This window comes from Sycon ciliatum, chromosome 2 (assembly GCF_964019385.1).
Source record: "Sycon ciliatum chromosome 2, ocSycCili1.1, whole genome shotgun sequence".
Lineage (NCBI taxonomy): Eukaryota > Metazoa > Porifera > Calcarea > Leucosolenida > Sycettidae > Sycon > Sycon ciliatum.
In genome coordinates this window covers 38,612,504-38,638,565 of record NC_088644.1, presented here as the reverse complement: position 1 = coordinate 38,638,565, position 26,062 = coordinate 38,612,504, and the positions used below count along the sequence as shown (strand labels likewise).

The following is a 26,062-nucleotide window of genomic DNA, read 5'->3' as shown; positions in this document are numbered from 1 at the left end:
TCAGGCCAGGGATCGAGGAAACGGTGCTTCAACCGTATCACTCAACTCAGCAGGCTTGCTTTTGCTCTTTCTATTTCTCCATCAGCATCAACTGCCAGTGCAACGTTTCTAGTATTACTAGTAGGTCTACTTCTCTCACGTTGACATCACAGAGCCACCGGAGCCTGCGCAGGATGTAGTGTCCTCCCACGAGCTGTACTCCTCTACCCTGAGCGGAGCGGAACTCCGCTCCCGTCGTTGATCTAGTAACTACTCATGTACGACCTGGGGAAATGTCGGAGCAACGAACGACCGGTGCGCGCTTGCGGGCACTGAAGAGTGCCGAAATAACAGACAGGGTCGATGGGTCCGAGGCCGTAACTGGCACCACCGTTCAGCAGGATACAACAGCCGTGATAGATACTCGACCACCCGAAGCTGTCGGAAAGCATGTGGGTACTACGGGTCGTGGCCGGACAATAGTCGCAGCACATGCGATCACTGCCGCCATCCAGCAGCAGGACACGACAGACATGACAGATACTCGGCCACCCGAAGCTGTAGGAAAGCATGCGGGTAGATCTACGGGTCGTGACCGGAAAACGGCCGCGGCACACGCGCTCACTGCCGCAAGGAGAGGAGAACTTCCGCTCTCCCGATTCACCGGCGGCCTTTCTGGTGTGCTGGTCCGCTTCACGTTTGTATTGTTTATCTGGCTACTGGGTGCATGTGGGTTCAGTTGGCTATGGTTGGTCATCGTTATCGGCGGTGTGGTGCATTGGGAGAAGCGGAGGCAACGCATGCTGCGCCAGGCGACTCTGTCAGAGCATCGTGATGACTCCGGGCTGATTCTGGCTCACATGCACGAGCTACCCTCCTGGGTAAGGCATGAATACTAGTAGTACATTGATTTGTAGTACTCTAGATGAGAGACTCTTGGATGTGCTCAGTCAGTGCCCAGCCCTAGGCCCTGCTCCACACTAATCCACGGGGCATGGCCACATCATTGGCTGTGGCCATGAATAGACAGACACCCGCTAGGGGGGTTCTGGGGTCCCACCCCCCCCCCCCCCAACCCCCAGCTGGAAAAAGGTTTGCAAACTAACTTGGGCCCAAATAGCCCATACTTAATTGCTTCAAAATCACAAGATTAAATGTTTGCTTACTGCGCATGTTGTTCATGTTTGTCGGAAATAACAGACGATGAGGGAGCCGAAACACCAGGAGACGTGGTTGAATAATTGACGAAGGCGGACACAGGTTTCCCATGTGCTCCGGATACTGGTAGAGCTTTACTGGCTTTAGTCATACTTGTCAAACTTGTCATACTTGTCATACTTGTTGCAGCAATGTGTTGTGCAGACCATGTTCTAACAGCATGAGGTTAGAAACTAGAATGCCGTGTCCCTTTGCAAGGCCAGGTGAGAAGAAACCAGAATGTTTCTCAGGCGGTACCAGAGTGAAATCCTGTCACGGCTGTCTGATGGTTTTGTGCCTCTGGGTTTTTGTAGGTGACCTTTCCGGATGTAACTCGCGTGGAATGGATCAACACGGTATGTGATATTACCCCCACCTTCACAACCCAACATACATTTTACATCTCTGGGTGCATGGGTATGTTTGTTTGTTTGTGTGTGTGTATGTGTGTGTGTGTGTGTTTGTGCCGTGCGTGCATGCTGGCTTGGCCTCACCACAATTTCCTGGCATGGTTGCTTGAGCACATGCTTTTACACGAGCATTATAACACATTCAGTTAGCCATGCGTTTTCCAACTTTTGGTCCCAGGGTGCAAACTTAGCCGCAGAACATAGACCTGTTTTCTTCCCGAGTTGAGTATGTTCTGCACTGAACGACTACGCTAGTGGTATGCGAGCCTTGAGTACATGCCTGGCATTTGATTTGCTGCAACAACCATTTCCCTTCTGTGCTTCGGATGATCCATCGTGTCGTCAAGATTGTGTCCCGTGTATGGCCGTATCTAGAGCCAGCGATCAAGAAGATCCTGGTGGAAAAAATTGAGCCCATACTGAAGAACAAATGCCCTGGTCCGCTGAAGTCCATTGAGTTCAGAACCGTGAAGCTTGGCTGTGTGGTAAGTTAGTGACGAACGTGACTTGTTTATACTTTGATGTTGTTTGTTTGTTTTTATTCATTTTACTTCACCAGTTATACTGTACACAGGCGTTTCTGCCTTCTCGTCTAACCATATTAGACTCCCAATAAACGATGAAGAATGCAGTAGACTAGTGTAAGCTTTGAATAGCCGCTCTACATGCTCCTTGTTCTTTGGCTTGGTAGCTGTGTTGAGTTCATATGAAATTCATGTACTGTAAACCGTGAAATTATTGCGATGGTCTAATTTCTGCGAAATTCGCGACCGCGTGGAAATCGCGAAATTTAGACAGCGCGAAAAGGAGATCCATGAAAGGTTTAGCAAGAATGCCACAGGTTTAGCAAGAATGCCATTCTGCAATCGCAAAATTAAAACCTCACAAACCTGTCCGGATTCTGAAAACACGAACTAAAAACGCCGCGAAAAATTCACGCTTTACAGTACTGATTTATGCTCATGAAACCAAAGAGTAGGTTGCTGGGGCCCTTCCACTGTCTTTTTAAACCCTCTACCGCAGACCGTAAACACTCATACATCATGTACTATGCTGTGCTTTAATAATTGTAATTAGTAGCCGCTGGTTTTGACTTGTTTTTAAATTGTTTTTTAAACTGCTGCGTTAATGCATTTTTGATTTCTGTTGTTGTGCTGCAGAGCCCCAAGATCACGGGCATCAAAGTCTACCCACAGCAATCAGTTGATCAGAGGGAGATTATCATTGACATTGATGTTGCGTGAGTGCTCGTGAGCCCAGGCGTGCACGTGTGATTTCTGGCAAAAGTGCAGTGGCATCATGAGCACGGGCTTTGCCACTCAATACATAACACGCGCGATGATGTCGTTACCATATGAGATGATGTCATCAGCATATGCCACGATGTCATATTGTGCGGAATGATATCGGTGCTCGGCAGCATGTACTATGATGATGATGTCATTAGCACACCGTTATCCTGTTGGTTATCACCTTCTTCAGCCTACCACTTTACACTGTACGGCTGACTGTCTACTGTTAATCTACAAATTTTCGGCCCATTCAAATTTCGGCCTCCGAGGGCTGAAATACATTTCGACCGCATTAATTTTTCGGCCTGTATTGCTGCTGGCTGTACACACTTTCACACTGAAGCTTGCAAAACAAAATGTCCGGCTGCAACACATTTTCGGCCAAATATGACCAGGCCGATAATAGCCGAAAATAAATATGCCCGGATATTTGTTGACATACAGTGCGTACTGCTATCCACTGTACCACTGTATACAATTGTACACTATATTCCATCATGATCCGCTGTCACCACTGCAGTTGATATTATCAATGTCCACTATATCAGCGTTCACTGTATCACGGCCCACTCTACCACTTTATTGTACTTATGGGCATTGCTGCCGTGTTTGACATGTGCTATAGATACAATGGTACAGCCATCATAGAACTGTTCATTGCGTATGGCCTATCAGCAGGTGTATCGGACCTCAGGGTAAGTAACAATACCCCCACCCCCTCCGATTGCAATAACTGGGCCGACCATGGGTAGAATGCGGGCTAGGTACGTCATGTAAATTGAAGAGGTTGTGTCGTCTACACTGCTGTTGCACGCTTCAAGTGTCTGTTGTACATGTGCATGGATCATTATTTATTTTTTATTTATTTATTTCACCTTCCCGTGGCCAGGGAATATAGGCCAATATGGAGGGAGGGGTGCAATAGCCAGCCATGGCATTACAACAAACTTTGTTTCAGTTCAGTCAATGCCGTGAATATTAACCCTTGACCGGGCGCTGGAAAACTGTGCTGCTATTCACAAGTTGTCATTATTTGCAGATCTGTTATTTGTGAGTACAGTTACGGTTATGTCCACTGATAGCCACCATGGCCACCATGGCAACCATGGCCACCGTGGCAACCATGGCCACCATGGCCACCATGGCCACCATCTACTCACCATCTACTCACCTCCCACCACCGCTTTAGGAGCTGCATCTGCGCCTTGATCCTTGAAGGGTGGTGGCGTTTCGACGGATGCGGAAAACTCGGTCTGTAGCCGAGCCTGACGCGAACCGTGGAAATGTTTTTTTTAGCCGCCAGGTCTGAAGATAGTGTTGTTTTTCTCAAATTGTTGCCATGATGGCCGAAGTTGTTATGAGGTTGTTATAAGGTTATTCACGAGGTTATTCACGAGGTTGACTGTATTATCAATATGATTGAGCTGTGAATAACGCCCGCTACTACTGCTAAGTATAAATCTTCTTTGCATGCAATCATGGTGTTGTACATGTTGCTCACTCACAGGTTCAAGGCAAGCTACGCATCATTCTCAAGCCACTCATGCCAGTCTTGCCAATTCTCGGTGGCATCTCCATCTTCTTCCTGGAAAAGCCAGTTAGTGCAGTTTTCTAGCCGAGTCTGATGGCAAACATGGTCATTATGGGGCCATAGTGTCTTGGGAGACAATGTGTAATTTGAAACAATATGGGGTTCTTTCCAGTTGCCCTTGGGGCAGAGACGGACTTTCACGGTCCCTGCGTGGCATCACTGGTCTGAGTTGATTGGTCATGGCCTCGGTTACGATGGTCTTGCACAGAACACGGATCACTTTTAACTTCCAAAACTGGGGTCAAATGTCCCAAAACACACCTTGCCTTTGGGTACTACGGTCTCGTGCCATCTCTCTAGATTCTACCACACCCTTGTGGCCGAATATGAACTTCTTTGGCTCTTTAAATCCCCCTAAAATGTTCTGTTTTTTACATACCCGCAAAAGTTGGTATTATGAAGTTTGAATGGCTATGAATATTCCCAGCGCTGTGCTGCATGGAGTATTCCCACTGGGAAAAAAGGCTGTACAGTGTCATGGCCAGCTGCTCAACTCTGATTGCTTGACAAGCCCTGCTTCGCTGCATAGAAGCTCTAGTCCTTGGCGCTGAAGTGTTTGCTCACACTGTTCCACTGCATTGAAGACTTTGTGGCGCATGGCGACGGGCAACCGGCTCAGGGAGTGGCCTGTGCTCATGTTGACTTCTTAGCAGCATAGAAGAGTGAGAGATGATTAACAGCAGTGTGCGGGTGACAAGTCTACCTTTTCACAACACGGTGTTCACCATACCCGAAAGCACAGCAAAGTGCTAATTATTATCCTAACTGCGGTTTGAAATATACCGTCCTGTTTGCTGTCGACAGATGATTGAGTTTGACCTGCTTGGCCTGGCAAACATATTTGATATGCCCGTCCTACGGTAAGTCGTATTGCACTCTCCAAAAGATTGCTGATGGTGGAGATGCCAAGAGCCAGTTAGAGGTCACATTGAATGGCTCAGCTAGGGCAAGAACGACTTCTACCTGTGTTTGTTTGAGCGGGGCGTAGATGCATAGTTCTAGCCCCCCCCCCCCCCCCCCCCCAGGCATTGCACTTTTTTGATCCTTGAGGGTGGTGGCATTCCTGCCTGTAAGGAGAACTCTGTCTGACTGAGTCTTACGGGAGCTGTGAATAATAATATATCATTTTTCGTTTATGCATAGATGCACGTGTACCACAGCTTAATGCTTTGGCATTGAGATGATGAAATCATGGACCAATTGTTTTAATGACAAGTGTGCAGCGCTAGTGATAAAGAACCCTGCGGTTGCATTACACACAGTAAGAAGTGTATAAAGCCTGACAATATCAGACCTCACGACATCATCAGGATCATCATGATCTCTTAACAGCACCTCGACCAGAAGTATGCCTGGTTCAGGCATCAAGTGAATGCTCCAGTCCTAATATGGTCACAGTGAGGCCATTGCTAACCTGAGCACCTTGTGTTGGAGCACAGGTCTTAATCACATGACTAACTGTTGCTTGGACTCACGGTCCCGATGCATCTGTAGAAACGCCATTGACGCGGTGATAGATGAGAAGCTGTCAGAAACACTGGTCTTCCCAAGTCGCTTCTTCCTCTCGTTGGTGCCCGATTCCGTGGATGTTGATTGTCTTCTGTACCCGCTACCATCTGTAAGTCAAGCTCAACAATTGGATGGGGGGGGGGGGGGGTCTACTTTGCATCGTGCTCTTGTTGATAATAATCATAATAATTATAGTAAAATATGTCAAGGCGACCACTCGGATAAGGTGGCCACCTGTCCTGGAAGACCACAGGAACCAGGACCAAGGGGTGCTATTTCCAGTCAATTGACCCTGGATAAGGAGACCACCTGGTAACAGAGACCACATTTTGAAGGTCCCTTGAGCGGTCGTCTTAGACAGGTTTCACTGTAATTCAGTGTTGATTGGTATACAGTTTGCCCTTGGGCCGGGGCTATGCCAACATCTAATAGTAGCCGGTTGTAGTTCAGTATGGCACATTGCTGTTGGGGATCAGGAATTCACTTATCAACACTGGACTTAATCAGCTGTGCAGGGTCAGTTGAAATGCGATACCGGTATGTGTTCTTGCGAAAGGGTTTTATCATGGAAGTGTCCTCCAGGAATTCGGTGGTGCAGCCTGCCATTAGCCGAAGTTGATCATGTCTTCCCCCCGTACGTTTCCGTGCCCGGGCACCTGGGGCAGGGCAAGGATATTTCAGTATGATGAGCCGATGTGTACTTTGATTTGTAATGCAAGGCTTCCTATTGCGTGCAGGCGTGGGGTGTGGATGAAATACTCATAGTGTACTCAGTACTAGGAGGGTTTACTCCACACACTACATACACTGCACGCTAGCATCAACCATGAGGACTGTTCAAATCAGACCACTGGGCGAGATAGTAAATGCTGCTGCTAATTCCTGGATGTGGACCCGGGTTCTCATTACCGGAAGTACAGCGCTGTTAATATGCAGTGTATGTGTATGTGTGTGTGTGTGTGTGTGTGTGTGTGTGTGTGTGTGTGTGTATGTGTGTGTGTGTGTGTGTGTGTGTGTGTGTGTCGAGTTCTTGCATGCTGCCTTGGTGTCTGCTTCCTTATGCTTTCCGCCTGCACAGCACTTCCTGTGTGTCACCGTGGTTGAGGCAAAGAACGTGGAAGGCATGGACTTTCATCTATTCAGTGCGAGCACGTCGGATATCTATGTTATAGTCAAGGGTAGGATCTGTTACCAATTACTTGAAATCCATCACGGTACACAAATACATCTGTGTGTGTGTGGGGGGGGGGGGGTGAGAGAGGGATAGGCAGGCATGGACATGTGAAAGCCCTAATTAGTGATAACCTTTTGGGCTGGAGTGCCATGTCTGGAGTATCGGCAGTGTTCAGTCCCAGGGTGTTGTTCCACCATTACCAAAACTCAACTACAGTGCTGCTCAATGAAATCCAGTCGATGCACTTATGTATGCGCCGGGCGTGGTGCAGCCCTAGACATCAGTGCAGACTCTGGGATTCGAAATGGTGGTAGGTGCAAACTTAAGTGCTGCGACTGGATTTCATTGAGCAAGACTGTAGCAGACCTTGCAACAAGATGCCAGGAACATCTCTGAATGCATCCTAGGCTGCACCATTGGTACTGGGATGGGATGCGGGTAATATACAAGGTTTCCTGCAAGAGGGGCCCGTTCTTGTATTCATATTTCTGAATTGCTAAAGTCTTGCATTATGAGTCGCACCCATGCACAACATTTGGGGAACAAACTTCGCCTATGAAACAGCATTGGCAGCATTGAAACCACAAGGTGATTGCTATAGGAGTGACCCACACCAACTAAGGCAGAAGAGAGGGTCTGGTCAGGCATCCTCCACGTGCGTGGTTCCCTTGTACCCCCCCCCCCCAACCCCGACCCGACCTGTTGTACCCCCCAACCCCTACCCGACCCGACTTTTTCAACCCTTTGGACCTTTACACCTGCAGACTGTCACTACTGTCAAGTTCCAGGGGTGTCACACACGGTATGCCCAGTATGCCCATGGTCTCTTACTGCTTTTCGTCCAGGATGGTCCGCCCAGAGCACCTGTAGAGCGCTAAAACGTGTTTTCTGTTGGCCGAAAAATTATGAATAATATTACATGAAACCTGAATGCATTCTCTTTGGCCCACTACCTTTGTCCTTTGCATGCAGTTGGTCAGCATCAATTCCGGACATCCGTTCGGAACGACAGTGTTGCAGCCCAATGGAACGAATCATTTGAGGTTTGTAGAATTCTGAATTCTGAATATTGACTGGGTCCTGGCTGTCAGCCCCGGACCAGCATGCTCTGGGTGTGGATAACACCAGCCCGCACCCTGTGTCTCAGTATGCATGCATCATGCGCCATGCATCTGTGCACGTATGTTCTTGTAAATGGCTGCATGTTGTGAACGGCTGTCACTTATGTGGCAGCCAGCCGGGACATGACCTGTGTGTGTGTGTGTGTGTGTGTACATGCGTGTGCGTGCGTGTGTGTACATGCGTATGTATGTGCGTGCGCGTGCGTGTGAGCACCTACATGTTTTCCATTGACTATGCAACACACTTTGCACACAACATGGTCAGACACTCCTGGATAGCCATGAAGAGCCAAACGTTCTTGTGGAAGTCTGGGATCAAGAAGACCTGACTACTGATCAGCTGATTGGCAAGTACGTACAGTAAAAGACTGATAAGACATAGTGCCATAAGATGTGCACCCTAAGACCTACCCCATGCATGGTGGCAGGACAGTGTATTTAGACTAGTATTTCAAGTATTGTAATTTCACAAATTTTCGGTGTACTTTTATTTTCGGTACTTTCGGTGCGTCTGTTTCACACCTAAAATTTCAATACACCGAACAAACACTAACACACATAATCCAATAGGGAACTTCTTCTCTGTACCGAAAATTTCTGTTCACCTAACCTAGCCTGTTGCCCTCATACCGAAAATTTTAAGCACCGAAAATTTCTGAAATTAGAGTATTACATTTAGTATCCGATGTACTTCTTCTTCTTCTTATTATTATTATTTCACAATCACGATGACATAGTGCCAATAAGCATGTGATGCGGGCGATTTTAACCAGCCATGGTGGGGACAACTGAGAAAAAGAAGGAGAAGAAAAAGAGAAAAGAAAAGAAAACAAAAGGAGTACTATAGGAACCTGGAGAGAGCAGTATGAAGATTAGGCCAGCAATGGAAAACAACGAATTCAATTCAATTCAACTTAGGCGCGGGCAGAATGGAACAAAATGCCGCGAAGGTGTCACGAGACTTTACCTCCTGCGGAAGCCGAGACCAATGAGAATAGGACTTGAACAGGGGGGATTTAAAAGGATCGATGACCTGGCAAGTGGGAAATGGAGAGAACATCTAGTACGCGAGCTATTATTGAACCAGCTTAAATGCGCAAGTGCATGAGGAGGAGCAAGTTGAAGCTTAATACGGTGAATGAATTTGCATGCCGAGTGGGGAAAGCGTTCTGAGAGGGGGGAAGAGGAAGCCAAAATGTATAGCGTCTGAGAGGAGGTCAGAGGGGGCATGCGAAATATTAATCGAAGTAATTTACGGTGGGTGACTTCTAACCGATGCATAAGAGCGGAGGATAGACCGGAGGACCAAACGAGAGAGCAGTAATCAAACAAAGGAAGAACATAAGAGTGATAAATTTGTATTCGACAACCATGGTGTAGATGGGAGATGTGAGGAGAAATGCAGCCTATCGCGGAGCAAACTCGCTTTTCAATATAGGTTACGTGCGAATCCCAGGACAAGTGTTCATCAAGAAATATACCAAGGTGTTTGTGATTTTTAACAATGTTGATAGCAATGGGATCATCAGGGAAAGTAAAAAGCCGAGTCGTAAAGAGGGTGAGGTCACTGGAGGGTCGTGGGGGGATACAAAGGATTGCCGTTTTCGACACATTGGGGCTTATCTCAACTTGCTGTAAATGCAGACATTTTCGGTGGTGTAATATTTTCGGTATTCTCCAAAATCGGCGGTTCGGTGGAGGGAAATTTTCGGTAAAACCCGTTTTCCAGGTAAGTGTACTAGAACTACTCAGTAGTACCGAAAATGTTCGGTGCGTTTAATTTTCGGTAAAAATTGTCGGCACCGAAGTTACCGAAAATAAAACACCACCGAAATTTTCTGCTTTTACAGTACTTCATTATGGATCACTACACCCATGCTTCAGACAATGTTCGTACTAAGCAAGGGTATGTATTATCAGAGTATGTGCTATGTGAGTTCCACTGTATGTATTATCAGAGTATGTGCTATGTGAGTTCCACTGTATGTATTATCAGAGTATGTACTGTGTGAGTTCCACTGTATGTATTATCAGAGTATGTACTATGTGAGTTCCACTGTACGTATTATCAGAGTATGTGCTATGTGAGTTCCACTGTATGTATTATCAGAGTATGTACTATGTGAGTTCCACTGTACGTATTATCAGAGTATGAACTGTGTGAGTTCCACTGTATGTATTATCAGAGTATGTGCTATGTGAGTTCCACTGTATGTATTATCAGAGTATGTACTATGTGAGTTCCACTGTCCATAGATGTATTTGTGACATTATCCGGTATACATATCAGCAAGAGTCCATAAACAAGAGTATGCAACTGTGATCTCTTTTCTATGGGCCAGATGCGCGGCGCGCTGCCTTCATTACATCATTCAGCTGCAGTCCGTGCATTGCGGAAAATCAAGCACCGCCCTTTCCCTCTGGTTTGAAATGAACTTTCGTACGGAACTGGAGTTCACGCGCCAGAATTCAGAGATCGCGTAGGTACTGGAACGAATCGAGTAAAAACGGATGGGCTCGTACGAGAAATTGTGAGTTTGAATGCATGCTTTCAGAACGTGCACGTGTGATGAGGGCAAGTTAGTTACGTAATGAAGGCAGCGCGCCGCGCACTGGGCCATAACCACAGTTGCATACTCTTGTTTATGCACTCTTGATATCAGTAGGAACTAGGTTTGAAGGCTAGTCATTGCAGACCGCAGACTGCGGCAAGTTCTCAGCTTTTCAATAGCTCAACTTGTGTGTATAAATGCCTGACCTGTCTTTTTGAGTGTTCTGTGTACTGTGAGGTTTTGAGATTTCACTGTTCGGAGAAATGTGTGTCCAACAGTTGCATCCAGCCCGGGTCCAGGTCTGGGTGTTTAACACTCACTATTGGCTCTGGTCTAGATTTCATTTCACCCACTTTCACCCATTCATCTTTGCAGCACTTTTATTTTACTTCAAAATACAGCCAGACCTTGTTTATCCGGTCCTCTTTTATCCGGATCACTCGCCATCCGGAAGAAAATCGTTGGTTACCGATTTACAGCATATGTTATGCATATATTCAGTATGTGTGTTTGATTATCCAGTTCCCTCGCCTATGCGGATATTTTTGTGGAAAACGAATGCGTGTGGTTAAACGAGGTCTGGCTGTACTTTGTATGTACCCGTTTTGAGGCGGTGTTATCATATGCATGTGCTTGCTGCAGGTGTACCGTAGCCGCTGTGGATGTGCGCCACTGTAGTGACATGGTAAGCTTGTGCCGGGATGTGTGTGCTATTGAATCCTGACTGGCTGTGTCCTCTCATGCACTTAGCCCTGGCTGTGCAGTTGAGACATACACAGTTTACTATGATACAGTGCACTCACAACATTTTTGGTACAGTCAGACCTCTCTTATCCGGTCCTCTTTTATCCGGATCCCTCTCCATCCGGAAGAAAATAGCTGGTTACAGATTTTACAGCATACTTAACGTATGGTACTGTGGTATTCAGTAAAAAAAAAAAAAAAAAAATTCTACATAACCGGTGCCGTTCGGTTATCCGGTTCCCTCGCCTATCCGACTATTTTTGTGGAAAACAGATGTGTGTGGTTAAGCAGGCCCGGCGGAACCGGTCCGGTTGGTCAGGCCATGGCCGGACCAACTTCTTAGCCACCAACACGTACGTGTTAACTGCTGAGGAGGTTATGTGTATACCCTCCATATCATACACAATGCATGAAAGACAAGCTTATGGCCGGACCAATCACAAACTGCTTCCGCCAGTCCTGTAACTGATAAGCGAGGTCTGACTGTACTAGGGAACCTACAGCACGTGCTGCTCCTCCTTCTCCTCCTGCCCCCCCCCCCCCCCCCCTGTCCTGCTCAGGACCATCAGACCTGGCTAACAGCCGATGTGTGTGCCACTTACCCGGTGTTCTCAGTCTACATGGTGTAGAGGGGACGGCTCGATACCGGGACGTTTTGACAGCCAAATTTGTATAGACCCAAACCGATCATCAGCGTTGATTTTTCACTCGAAATATGTTTGTGGAAGGAAACTGGCATGTTGAAGTTTGCTCTGGGGCCAGAGTCAATCGAACTGAGCCACTCCTTTGTGTTGACCCATTGCCTCCAAGTTGCTCAATTTTTCGCTTTAAAAAAGTTCAAATCAGAGGTGGCTCCAAACCGGACACGTTTTAGAGTGCACGTCAAATTCACTCTGGGTCTGAAATTAGGTAATTGCTATCGCTCCACGACGGCCAGTACAGAGTAACAATAAGCCTTGTGTGTGCTTCCATTAGTTTTGATTGGTATGCGGTGCTGTATTGGCGAGAGGCGAGCCGCTGTTTACCTGCGACAAGAAGTTGATTTTTCGAAAGTCGTAAAACTCAAGTCGCAGTGCGAAGCAACACGTCAAAAACTCACCTGCTTGATATGGCGCTTCTGGTCATCGCAGAGCGATGAAATTTTGGCTCGGAGTACAACACATCGTAGTCTCACTGTGACATATGTTTTCTAATCAAAATACCAAGAGAGAAAGTGAATATTGAGTCCGTTCCGGTTCGCAACCGGTGTCCTATTTGAAACCGTCCCCTCTACATGTGCACCAGCAATTCTGTTGCCGATGCTCTGGGAGTGTTGCAATGGCTGTGTGAAGCTGCAACGGTTAGACAACCTCTACATGTACCCACTTCTTCATCTTTAATTGAGAGGCTAGTCGTATGGTTAGACCGTGAGGAGGCAGAACTGCCGCTGTGTATCTGCTGAACTAATACTAGAAACAAACAAACAAACAAGCAAACAAACGAACAAACCCAGGTACACTAAGTACACTAAGACATGTTATTATAACGAGTCGCAAATTTAACGATTGTCCAAAATTCATAGGTTAACGAGAAGATATGTTAACGATCTTGCAGTATTCCGGCATATCCACACACAGCCGCATGATATATGAAGCAGTACGGCCTCAACGGATCTTATTATAACGAAGAAATGTCATCCGTTTAAACGTTAGATTTGCTTCCTCGTTATATATACATGTCTTGCAGTAGACTAAGTACACTGCAAGCTTTGCAGAATGCTGCTGGAATGAGGTGTTACTCACTCTCATGATTGTTTTCCCTCTTCACGGTTCTACAGTGGCTGGACATCCGTGCCAACCAAGTGATGAACTCCAGGGGGAACATTCGAATGAAGTTCTTCTGGCGCAGGATTGCCAGCCCTGCGGAGAGCGTAACACTGTTCAAAGAGTTTGCCAGAACTGAGAGAGCAGTGCCATCTCGTGGCGGTGGCGGCAGTCGCGGTGAACGAAACAGGCAGGTAGGATATGTGCATACTCGACATGTGTGCATCCGTGCAGTCAAGCGTTGGTATTTGTCTGTGTGCCTGTGTGTGTGTGTGTGTGTATGGGGGGGGGGGGGTAGGGGCGGCTGGGTGTCTGTGTCCAGATCTCTGTCTGTTGCTGTGGCTGTGTGTGTGTGTGTGTGTGTGTGTGTGTGTGTGTGTGTGTGTGTGTGTGTGTGTGTGTGTGTGTGTGTGTGTGTGTGTGTGTGTGTGTGTGCATGCCGGAGTATGTGGTGTGATGTATGTGTGGGAAAAAAATGAAAAGACCAAAAATAGGGATTCACTGGCCAGAAAAAGTCACTTCAAATAGCTGTACGGGGTAGACCAGGCTGAATAGTGACGGTCAATTCTTCAGCCTTGCAAGCTGTTGAATGGTGCAATCCCAGCACAAGTTGCTATGGCTTCTGCCGTAACATTGCTATCATCGCCTCCGGCGATGGGCGTCAAAGGTCAGGTCAGGTGTGTGTGTGTGTGTGTGTGTGTGTGTGTGTGTGTGTGTGTGTGTGTGTGTGTGTGTGTGTGTGTGTGTGTGTGTGTGTGTGTGTGTGTGTGTGTGTGTGTGTGTGTGTGTGTGAAGCGCCCTACTGTGGCTGAACGCCAACAATTCAAGTTTCACTGCCAAGTTTGCCACAACCGACGGTTCCGGAGGCGGCAAGATCTGGAACGCCACTTGGAGCATTGCCTTCCTCCCCCCTAACCTCTCTGACAGTACCTCCCTTTGGGGAGCGGCGTGGCCATTTCTGGCAGCTGTCAATAGTAGTAGTAGTAGTGTGTGTGTGTGTGTGTGTGTGTGTGTGTGTGTGTGTGTGTGTGTGTGTGTGTGTGTGTGTGTGTGTGTGTGTGTGTGTGTGTGTGTGTGTGTGTGTGTGTGTGTGTGTGTGTGTGTGTGTGTGTGTGTGTGTGTGTGTGTGTGTGTGTGTGTGTGTGTGTGTGTGTGTGTGTGTGTGTGTGTGTGTGTGTGTGTGTGTGTGTGTGTGTGTGTGTGTGTGTGTGTGTGTGTGTGTGTGTGTGTGTGTGTGTGTGTGTGTGTGTGTGTGTGTGTGTGTGTGTGTGTGTGTGTGTGTGTGTGTGTGTGTGTGTGTGTGTGTGTGTGTGTGTGTGTGTGTGTGTGTGTGTGTGTGTGTGTGTGTGTGTGTGTGTGTGTGTGTGTGTGTGTGTGTGTGTGTGTGTGTGTGTGTGTGTGTGTGTGTGTGTGTGTGTGTGTGTGTGTGTGTGTGTGTGTGTGTGTGTGTGTGTGTGTGAGAGTGTGTGTGTGTGGGGGGGGGGGGGGGGTGTATGAATCTTATAGCTATAATACCTCCACGTCGATTGTTCACTATATCATTACTTAAACAGTTTCCTCTGAGACAAAAATGCGATAATACTCATAAAAAGGACACACTTCAGGCTCAAGATGTTTGTAATGAGCCTGAAGTGTGTCCTTTATATCATTACTTCGAAGTAGTCAGAGTCTTTAGCAAAGTACTGGCAGGATTAGGAATTTCCGACAAGTTCTCCGTTTACTTGTGGTAGATAATCTTTGATGTACATGTACATGTACATGCACTTGGCTGTAGTGTAGTGTGGAGAAGCAAACCATTGCAGCAATCCTGTCTTTGCTACTGTTTCCTACCTGTGACTTGCAGAGAGGTAGCATCTATGGTCCCTCTGCTGCTGCGGCTACTGCACGTCGAGCACACTCGCTTCACGGTGGCAGTACAGGGCAATGCTCCACGCCTGGACGTCGGTCACCTGATGATAAGAACCGTCGTCGCCAACAGCGCGCAGCCTCTGCACCATCTGGACTTGTACAAGAACAGGTGTCATCAAGTAGATTGCGTCCCTCGTCAGATCCTGCAGTTGAATCTGCCAGGCGACCCTCAATGATCGATCGTTTGAAGGAAAGGATCTCCATTTCTGCTGTTTCAGAGACTGACGAGGAGGAGGAGGAGGTGGAGGAGGAGGAGGAGGAGGAGGAGCAAGAGACTGAAGGCCCATTTGAACCATTTGTGGATTTGGGGATCGATTCCGAACAAGTCGAAGAGACGGTAGTTTCTCCTGCCGTGAGCTCTGTCGCTGCTATTTCATATTTACCCGAGAGCGACGCACAGCAGCTAACAGTACCTGTGGCGGTTGGTATGGCTGGCCTCTTGCCAGCTGTCGTTGGTGTTTCCAATGCTGAAGAGAACTTGGACATGCCCGATGGCGTGACATTATCAACGATCATGGCAATGGGCCGAGACGAAGCTGACGCGCTGACTGAAGACCAGCAAAGCACCGTCGATGTCAACGTGGATGACATCATGTCTCTATTGCACGTGCGAATCGTCAAGGCTGAAGAGGTGGGCGTTCTCTTAGAGCATGGCGTTATCCTCATGAGATTTTAAAAGGCTGGTGTGTGTGTGTGCTTGCTGATCAGCTGAGTGCTTGCCAACAGCCCACACCCTACCCATGGCCAGGGACTGCAGTTAATAGCAGCTACTGTACCAGTTACTTTGGCAGCTACTGTAGCAGTTACTTTGGCAGCTACTGTAGCAGTTACTGTAGCAGGAATGTGTGCTGTAGCTGTCGGAGGCCTGTGAGAGTGACTGTGTCTAGAGTCTAGATGTCTTTGCTTGCAGGAGTATTTCCCCAATGTCCGCTACGGCCAGCACCTGTGGTTCGATCATGCTCTGTGCTGTTTCCTTAGATTTCTCACGATGATGTTGAGCAGGAGAGGGAGTATTTCTGCAGACTCATCGTCCAGAACAGCACCAAGGATGGCCCAGTAAGTCGTCCGCACACCATAGTATTTTGGAAAGGGGTTTCCCCTGTCCTATTCCGAACCGCAAAGGCTTTGACTGGAGGTCCATTTATCAGTGACTTTTCGCTTTTACACTATCTTGTGTGCTGGGTACGACTACCGCGGAAAGTGGCACACTCAGTATGCCGGGTGGAAATCCTCGCCTCGTCTATAGGACAGTACCGATGAATAGCACCAACAGCTGCGCTGTCGGTATTAATGGAATGAGTGAACGTAGATAATGCCTACTGAATATAGATACTAGTAAATGCTTTTAAGCATTTTAAAATAAAGATGGAGGACGGATGTTTATTGGTTAGCATTTCCTTTTAAAAGTTTGTGAAGAGCCTGAAGTATGTCCTCAGTGCTATCTCCCTAATCATGAGCCATACTAGGATACACAGTCGTGCTGGTTGACTGCTCTCTGCTGATATCCCAGCACGCATCCCGGTATGCATGCGCTCGTGTTGTTTCACCAGCATGCACGTGGCACGTCCACGGTGGCGTGGAATACCTGTCTTCACTTCCCTCTCACGGAAACCAGAAATCAAGTGTTCAGAGCAGAGGTAAGCGTATTATGGAATACAATGCTGGGTAACTAGTGGTGTAGCTTGTCAGGTGCAATGTCATTTTCACCCTGTACTATTCATCTGTCTGTATTGTGATAACAATGTAGATCTAACCGGCTCACTGGTCATATCAATGCGGATCATCTTTCTTCCCTCAGTATGCAGGCACCGTGTCCATGTTTGAACTTTCATTCTATGTCACTGTAGAGGCGGAAAATTTCGTCGGTCAAAAATTTCGTCCAACTCCTAAGAAGGGGAGTTCGTCCGGTTGAAAATTTCGTCCATGGATCATAATAGTGTATAGAAAAGCTGGACAAATCGACATTAGTCCTACATTTAATTTAGTCCAAAAGTTCCTTGGACGAAAAATACGAAATTAAATTCCAGACGAATATTTCTACTTATTCAGTAGTTACTTGCAGTTCTCTTGAAGTTCTTTTGCTGTATCCCAATGTAACCTTTACTGAGGTGTGTGCTGTGTTAGTGTCATAGTGTGACATGTATTGGAGGATATTCTCTGTGTGTGTGTGTGTGTGTGTGTGTGTGTGTGTGTGTGTGTGTGTGTGTGTGTGTGTGTGTGTGTGTATGTGTGTGTGTGTGTGTGTGTGTGTGTGTGTGTGTGTGTGTGTGTGTGTGTGTGTGTGTGTGTGTGTGCGCGTGTGTGTGTATGTGTGTGTGTGTGTGTAAAAAAAGCCACTTCAATCAGCTGTGTGGTGGATACCAGGCTAAAATTAGTGGCGGTCAATTCATCAGCCTTGCAAGCTGTTGAATGGTGTAATCCCAGCACAAGTTGCTATGTCTAACATAGCTGTTCACTATCATCGCTTCCGCGATGGGCAGGTCTGAGGTCTGGTTTGTGTTTGTGTGTGTGTGTGTGTGTGTGTGTGTGTGTGTGTGTGTGTGTGTGTGTGTGTGTGTGTGTGTATGCACGTGTGGTACAGGTTTGCACCACGCCGGACACACTGCTGGGATATTGCGAGTTTTCACTGGACAGCCTGCTGGAAGCAGCATCTCTTGTCTGCCACAGAAAACTGCCGCTGACGTCGACCACAACCAATGACGGCACAGCAGGAACAGGATTGTTGGACATCCGTCTGTCGTTGCGGGTGAGTCTGTTGCGCTGTGCTTCAAGAAGAGACTTAACTCAAGTTTTTAACGGAGTATGCTATGGCAAGCTGGCTCATGACTATTTCCCCTGCCACAAAGCTAGCCTGTCTGTCTGGCATATCCAAGGTGCAATACAATGTTGGTGTTCTTTTTTGTTAAAAAATATTTTGTTATCCCTGTAGGCTCTCGCAGTGGATGACAATGTGGGAGAGGTAGTCACCGAGCCGGAAAACGACCTTTTAGAGGATCTGAAGTCACGAGTACGCATCGGTCCACCATCACCATCACCATCACCAGTGGCTACAGCCGCAGCAACTCCAGCAACTGCAGCCGAGCTGAGCGCCACAACATCCGAAACAGCACCCACGGCAACGGCAGCAGAAGCATCACCATCGGGAGCAGAAGGACGTCCTGCCAGTGTGTTTTCTTTCGAAAGGAAAGACATTGAGCTGGAAAGCAAAGCATCAGGTGGCAATACTGCCGCGGCTAGCTCCACTAGAACTGTTAGTGAAGCTATGCCGCTGGTTGTTAGCATACCGGAGGTGCAAGACAAATTCCAGCAGCGTACCTCTCCAGCTCTTCCAGACCGATATTCCAGGGTACGTAGGACTTTGAATCAATGCTTACCTAGTGATATGTACCATGTGCCACCTTGTACTTTGAAGTACTTTTTGGAAGTACATCAGTACTTGTAGTACAGCTGCACTTGCCCAGCCCGAGGATAGGCCGATATACTACACACAGTACGTTTGCTTATGTGAAACCTGAGTAGCGGGATCTGTACATGTGCCACATGCCCGCAATCCTAACCCTATGGTAATGTGCACCCTGGAGCCGTGGTGTTGTCTTCATTCATGATGGCCGAACATATCCCTGAACTGCTGTGTACACTCTTCACTGCCTTCTTGATTGCCGTCTCTAGGAAGTGAAGGCTCCCCGGCTACCTGTCAATCGGTTAGTGGTGCTGGACGTGCAACTGTTCGAAAAGTCCTAGTTAGGCCATGGTAAAAAAAAAAGTTGATTCTCAGGTCATGAGCCTGTGAAAATCGGTGCGAGCGAGCGATTTTTTATTTTAATTCCCACAATTTTTTTATTTCCAAAGATAGGGTCACACATGTGTACGTCACAGGTTCATAATTAATTTATAATTATTTTATTATTCAGGCCAGGGAGTAGAAAAATACCGGTATTTTTCTACTCCCGGATTCATGCCTTTCGCATTGACCGTTTTCATGCACGCATATGCATGCATAGAAATAAAAAAAATCGTCGGTGCGCCACCAAAAATCGATGCGCGCGTACTTGAGAATCAAAGATATTTTTTACCATGGCCTTAGAGAGAGGGATTATTTGATGAACCATTGCAATGTGTTGAATAATAGCATGGATGTCATTCGCCTGGAGAACGAGGGTGCAGTACAGACTTCTTAGTCCGTGTGTGCTATGTCACAGGCAGGCTTTGCTGGCACTGTAGAGGGCGTGCATCCTGAGTCCAGTGCTATCAGTAATGTAATGTTGACTCGCTTACGTTTTCGTGTCAATGACTATGTACATCTGTGATTGCCTAGTCACCCATGCCAACTACACCTGTAAATCGTGGTTTCACACAGGTACCCTATTCGGCATGTCACAGAAAGTGCCCTGGAGCTGTCCTTCCGCTATAGTCACTTGAAACACCGGCTGTTTGTCAACGTTCACAGAGCAAGGTAATACCTATCATATGTAGGTATGTGAGATTACCACTGAGTGTGGCCGGCATTCTATTTTGTAATTCTCACGTGCAGCGGCAATACAAGAACGAAACTTCTACATGCATACCCGCTGAGCATTGTCAGGGTTGTAACTAATGCAGTAGCGTAGGAAGATGATTTGCCGGGGGGGGGGGAGGGGGGGGGGGAGGGAGGGAGGGAGGGGGGGGGGGGAGGGAGGGGAGGGAGGGATGGAAACGATATGACAGAGACCAGGCAATATGAAATCAATTGCCCGAGATCTGTCCAAAGTACAGTGTAATCTGTGACTAACGACCACCCCTTGGGGACAGAGAAAGCGGTCTTTAGTGACAGATGGTCCTTAGTTGGAGGTTTGCACCGCATAACCATAATGAATGTGAGACCGTCCGTGCCTGGCGAAGTGGTCTGTAGTACCAGGCTGGTCGCTAGTCACGGTGCCGGTCTTTAGTTACAGGTTTTACTGTATCTTTGCCGACGTGTGTTGGAAGACAGACACTCACATGCAATCTCCACGATATCCAGCTGTTCGGTCAGTGGCAAGTGGACATACAGCAGGAACGAGTTGTTCGGGCGAGTTGCAGTCTAGGAGCTGCGCAGGCATGTCATAATCAGTCTCGGAGAGGAAAATGAACGCTCTGCTGTTGCGCTGGTCACTGGGAAGGTGAGATATATGGTCACTAGTTTCACGACTTAGCTCAGCATTCCAACGTAAATGCGAGACTGTGCAAAGAGTGCCGCAATCGTGCGTATGGCTGTGACCTCCATGGTATCTGGGAGTGCTGTGCTGATAGCGTCCACCAGCATGTCAAGCTGGAGCTTGAGGCGGGCAGCATCCGAATCCGTGAACTGCAGAACACTTTCTGGTACGACATCTGGTGGCTGTCCATTGGCAGAATAGAGAAGAACGGATTTAATCTCCTTACTGTGCGGCAAGGTCAGACTGATCGAATTGTCTCTCCACCTCACCTGTAGCCAAGTCCAATGCTTGAAAGTATACCTGTCGATACCTGTTGGTACTTATCCTTGACAGCAGCAAACTGATGAGGTGTGCTACCGTTGTCATATCGCCTGGGTCTCTTGCGAGGTCTGGGTCCAACCAGTTCCTCTATCAGGCTACTGGAGTCGGACAGTGTGTGCTCAGAAACGCTGCCAAATGCAGCATGCGTGCGAAGGCTCTTGAAATGCTTCACCAGAAGACTGCTTCCACGAACGGCTCTTTGGACTGTGGTGTCCTTCGCCTGCAAATTGGTGGGAAACTGCTCCCCCCCCCCCCCCCCGCCCTTCTAAATCGACCACACCACTGTACAATTCATGATCAACTAACCAACACCACCAGGTACCAGTGTGGAAGATGCATTGTGTGCATGTAGGTACTTCTGTGCTGATCCATTGCTATAGCTGAGTAGAAATGACATTAGGCCTACACTTACCATGGTGCACTCCATGTGTGCAGCGATGTAGATCTGCACATCCATGTACAAGCTAACCGAGCTGCCACTCTTCTATTACAACTGACTGGCTACAACATTTGAACTCTGCATGGGTATGTGGTATTTGTGTCTGCAAAACGTATTGTGGCACTTTTTATACTTAATGGAGCGGTGTTCACATCATGTGACTAAAGTTATAAATTGATCATGGCATGCATGTGGAGAGTGGAGAGTGGAAAAAACATGGCCGACATCATGTGACCTATAGATGTTAGGGTTGAGTGAAGTTGGAACTAACATGGCTGTCCTGTACGGTCATGTGATAGATGTGCAACAGTCCTATAATAGGTCAATGATATATCATCTTACTGGAACGTAGGACTCTCTGGAGATCGCTCCTGCAGGAAATTCAGAATTACAGCTATGCAGTTTCCGTTGCCCTCTCTCTACGTGTAGAACTCACCTCATGGCCACAGTGGCTGAACGCCTCGAGGACACGTGCACATGTGTTATTACCATGTGTGTTATCACCATGGGCGTGTGTGTTTGTGTGTGTGTGTGTGTGTGTGCGCGTGTGTGTGCGTGTGTTCTCCAGCTCTCTTGTGCCGTGTCACGTGGATGGAACGTCTGACCCGTTTGTTGAGGCGTACGTCCAGCCAGAGGTGTTTGGTCTGGGTCGGCGGCGCACATCGACACGTCGCAAAGAGTGCAATCCGGTTTTCGATGAAAGGTGGGCGGCTGTTCAAGATGATTGTTGGGTTTGATCTTCCTATTTTTACTTCACCAGATCTGTGGGACTGTTCAAGATGTGTTTGTTTTGACATTTTCATTCACCCGGACACAGGCTTTTCTGCCTTTTCCTCTAACTGTATTCGTAGAATCTCAATATACGATGCCAGTACTGTAAACTGCCTAATGTTTGCTAATTTTGCGAGAAGAGCATAACGCAAATATTAACCATCGTGAAATTGAACTTCAACAGTGGATGTGATGTGTGGCCACAGTGCTCCGCAAACATCATTTTGCCATCGTAAACTCGCTGGTTCTGAGAGATCGCAAACATTTAGTGACGCAAACATTGGGCGGTTTACAGTATTGTTCCTTGCCGACTCTGCTTTGTCAGTGTCTCCGGCCGTTTCAAGATACTAGTGCCCTAATACCATGCACTGTTTAGAAAAGCCCCGAAACTACACGTAGCATGCTTGTGGTGCTTTGTAGAGCATTCCTGAATGACAAAGATACCATTCCCAATGGATCCAGTCAAGTTTTCCTTTCAAGTGACATTCTCCAGCATCCATCCAGTTGGAATTTGCATGCATCAGCTTCTAGTGTGATTCATCCGGGTCATTGTCCTCCCCAGTTCTTTCCTGCAACGATTCATGCATGAGGATAATGTCATCGAATTACTGTTCTTTGTGCTCCTCTCCAGTTTCCAGTATCCTATACCATTCAGCAGTGTTTCACAGCTGAGTGTAGTTCTTACGGTCAGGAACTCACCATTCCGCTTCGGTGCGTTCCGCGAGCATATGGGAGAGGTAGGTCAACGGAGAAATGCTACTTTTGAAGAACATGCAGAGTTGTTGATACACACGGCTGCATACCCAGGTTAAACTCTCCTGTAGGTTAGTGTCGAATTATACGATCAACTTCTTGGCAATTGCTATACAATTACATCAAACAAGAACAGTTCCAAACAGTTTCCTGATACTTGTCCTCATGTTTGTTCTTTCCATTCTGTTTGGAAGATTCGGATCAATTTGAGGGAGGTCAACTTTGCAGCAGGCGACAGGTTGTGGTCAGTAGTCTATTTTTTTTTTAAAGTACAGTTGCCCTTCATTGCCGAAGTGTCCATTTACATGTGCCTTTGGAGAATCGTTCAAATATACAATACAATATAAATGAATGCAGTATCAGTCTTTAATATGCACTCAAGTTGTCCAGGACACCCTACCCGTATAATCGGCATGAACAGGTCCTCCTTTCCGACAGTGTTGTCACTAGAGCATACAGTCAGGGCAGTCAGGGCCCAGGGGTGCCAGGCACACTACGGTATTGATCAAGTGTACAGTATATGCATGTACAGTACATGCATGTACAGTACATGCATGTACTAAGTGACTTTCCACTGCACACGTATAGTATGTCAACAGTCAGTGCTGTAACATCTGGGGATGGGTCAACCCCAGCACTGACTTTTGAAATACCGGGGAAGGGTTAGCAGTCACGTGATGTAAACTAGTCGCTTCCCAGGCCTTTTCTATTGGTATGCTCCTGTTTCTATTGCGGTGTGTCCTGTTGAATTCATGCACAGGTATCGTCTCCTCAGCCATGCCGACGGACAGCGAACACCCAGCGCTGTGGACTCCTTGATGGGTGCGATCAGCTTTACATTACCCTGATCGGCGGTGTGTTGTCATGCTTGACCTGACTGTCTGGGTGATGGCGGATGTAGTTGCAAGCAAGCCTTGACACCGCAGCCTAGTTGCCGGCTTAGTGCCCCAACTGGCTGTACTCAAATATGTTGAGCTCTGAACGACACTGCTACAAGTCTGCCTAGGACAAGCGAAACATATTGATATTAGTGTTGAAGACGTTGATTTTCGACTGCTTCAACTTAAGCTTCCCAAATCTTCTCATAATTTACGGGGAGTTTTTTCTTCATTTCATCTCTGTATAGGAAAACAGCTGCGCAGTGGAAGGGACTTGTTCAGATTCAAAAGTTGCAGGGTTGTGGCAATGGATTTGCCCACCCAAGTATTCTCTTCTGCCAACTCACTTGCATTGACAATGCAAATTCAAAGAAAGTTGTGTATGAATGCGGCTTGAATTGTGTTCTTGTCCACAATAATGGCTACGGATGTACTACAGTCGTGCCCGGTGAAATCTGATGTCATGAAGAAGTTAGTACGTACACTGCGCAGCTGGTGCACTGCCCAGTGCCTAGTCTGCGGGTCTGGTTCTGTGCAGCGCCCGGCTGAGCAGTAAGTTCACAGAGCCAGAATTTACTGTGCAGCATTGTGGGTACATGCTATGAGCGATAATTCCGCTACATGTACAGCGCGGATCAGTGAAATCCAATCGAGTTAGTCTGGTTTACACTAGAGTCTAGAATTCTCAACATCACCAATAACAGGTCCGGGGAATGAATTATCTTCACACCCTGGCTGTTATTTACAAGTCACTCCTTCCACGTCTGTATTCGCTCGCAATCGATGCTTCCACCGCTAATAGTTCCCCGCACCCAAGTGATCATTCACATGACCATCATGGGTCATTCTTCTCCGCTGAATCAATATACCCACCCGGCGACCATCACCTATAAACTATGGCTTATATAATATTAGTAGTAGTACTGGCCAAATCCCACTGAACATGTCACAAGTCGCCTGATGATCGCATTGTGCACGAAACTCGGGAGTTACACTTCGGAGCTTCGGCTTCGAATGCGACAGTGTGTTTGGCCTCAAATCGCTCTAGTTTTCCATAAATTTCCAGCGGTTTAAAGATAAAAAATGCAAATGCACGCCTTGATTGCACCTAGCACCTCTTGCTTTCTTTGGCCTTTTCTTTCGCTTCTTTGCTGATAGGTTACCGTTTTCCTTTGTCTAGTATCCTTGAGACTTCAGTCTTCTACTGCCGCTATGGCAGTGTCTATTGTGTAATAATGACTCCGAAGCTGAAGCTCGCAGTCCAGGCCTAGGACTAGTAAGAGTTCCTACCGGATCGACGTGCTGTCCGTGTAAGTAAGTGCTGAAGTAACTAGTTTGTGCCGATATGGAAATTTCGGCCTTTTCGGCGGCCAATGCTGATGGCGACGCTGCGATGGTTCCGTGGGTTTGCAAGCACCGACGAGTGCCGTGTTTCATGCCCCGAGTCACGATTTCCCTGTTGGGTCAGGGCGGCCTTCACGAGTTCGGCAGGCTCTTTCGAGTGCCTTGCCAAGGCTCTGCGCTTAGCGCGTAGCAACATCAACAGACGGCTTCCGTCACGTCATTGGGCAGGCCCTGACGAGTGCTTTGCCAACCTCTGTACCTACAAGTAACTGGTATCCAACCCCACCGATGGACGACGCGGATATGCGGCGGCTTCTGTCACGGCAGTGGGCAGGCCCTGTCGCGTGTCTTGCCACACTCAGACCATCCGTCCACTGTCGATGGACGACGGTCTCACCAGTGGGAAGGCCCTGTCGCGTGCCTTGCCACACTCTAGCCATCCATCCACTGTCGATGGACGATGGTCACACCACTGGGCAGGCCCTGTCGTGTGCCTTGCCGCACTCTAACCATACGTCAACCGTCCATGGACGATAGTCTACAGTGAGCAGGCCCTGTCGCGTGCCTTGCCACACTCTAGCCACTCTAACCATCCATCCACTGCGGATGGACGATGGTCGAACCAGTGGGCAGGCCCTGCCGCGTGCCTTGCTACACTCTAACCATCCGTCCACTGTCGATGGATGATGGTCTCTACAGTGGGCAGGCCCTGTCACGTGCCTTGCCGCACTCTAACCACTCTATCCATCCATCCACTATCCATGGACGATGGACTCGTGGATTTGCAAGCACCAGCGAGTGCTTTGTTTCTTGCCCTGAGTCGTGCCTTCCTGGTGTGGTCAGGGCAATTTCATGAAAAGCAGGAGTGCCTTTCCAATGTCTGTGCCTAACTCGCATCCACCCATGTCGGTGGACTGTGCGGTCATTGTAGATATGGTGGCTTCCGTCACGCCAGTGGGCAGGCCCTGTCGGGGGCCTTGCCACACTCTAACCATTAGTCCATTGGTGATGAACGATGGTCTCGTGGCTTTGCAAGCACCGGCGAGTGCTTTGTTTCATGCCCAGAGTCACGCCCATAACTTAATGCCGTTCTGCCATGCTCA

At 47.8% G+C, this 26,062-nt stretch overlaps 1 protein-coding gene across 3 annotated transcripts; it reads left to right on the top strand.

The window, feature by feature from the left end:
• On the top strand, positions 1–26,062 carry LOC135809997 (extended synaptotagmin-2-like). 3 transcript variants are annotated; one of them, XM_065323451.1, is made up of 24 exons: positions 1–860; positions 1,491–1,532; positions 1,934–2,071; positions 2,747–2,826; positions 3,504–3,573; positions 4,386–4,475; positions 5,274–5,329; positions 5,964–6,087; positions 7,057–7,156; positions 8,125–8,195; positions 8,539–8,624; positions 11,468–11,510; positions 13,386–13,565; positions 15,215–15,910; positions 16,258–16,335; positions 16,830–16,916; positions 17,861–18,025; positions 18,209–18,625; positions 18,949–18,980; positions 19,637–19,732; positions 21,782–21,916; positions 22,616–22,721; positions 22,932–22,981; positions 23,498–26,062. In XM_065323451.1, the coding sequence occupies exons 1-24, from the start codon at positions 273–275 to the stop codon at positions 23,583–23,585; spliced, it is 3,618 nt and encodes a 1,205-aa protein (XP_065179523.1). In that variant the 5' UTR covers positions 1–272; the 3' UTR covers positions 23,586–26,062. The 3 variants fall into 3 exon arrangements, with proteins under 3 accessions (XP_065179523.1, XP_065179524.1, XP_065179525.1); XM_065323452.1 differs by lacking the exon at positions 22,932–22,981; XM_065323453.1 differs by lacking the exons at positions 18,949–18,980; positions 22,616–22,721; positions 22,932–22,981; positions 23,498–26,062.

Bases quoted from the DNA above. Each gene is read 5' to 3' on its own strand.
- LOC135809997 (XM_065323451.1), top strand. From the start codon at position 273: ATGTCGGAGCAACGAACGACCGGTGCGCGCTTGCGGGCACTGAAGAGT. The intron at 861-1,490 runs GTAAGGCATGAA...GGGTTTTTGTAG, and splicing joins TGCACGAGCTACCCTCCTGG to GTGACCTTTCCGGATGTAAC. The intron at 21,917-22,615 runs GTGGGCGGCTGT...GCTCCTCTCCAG, and splicing joins AATCCGGTTTTCGATGAAAG to TTTCCAGTATCCTATACCAT.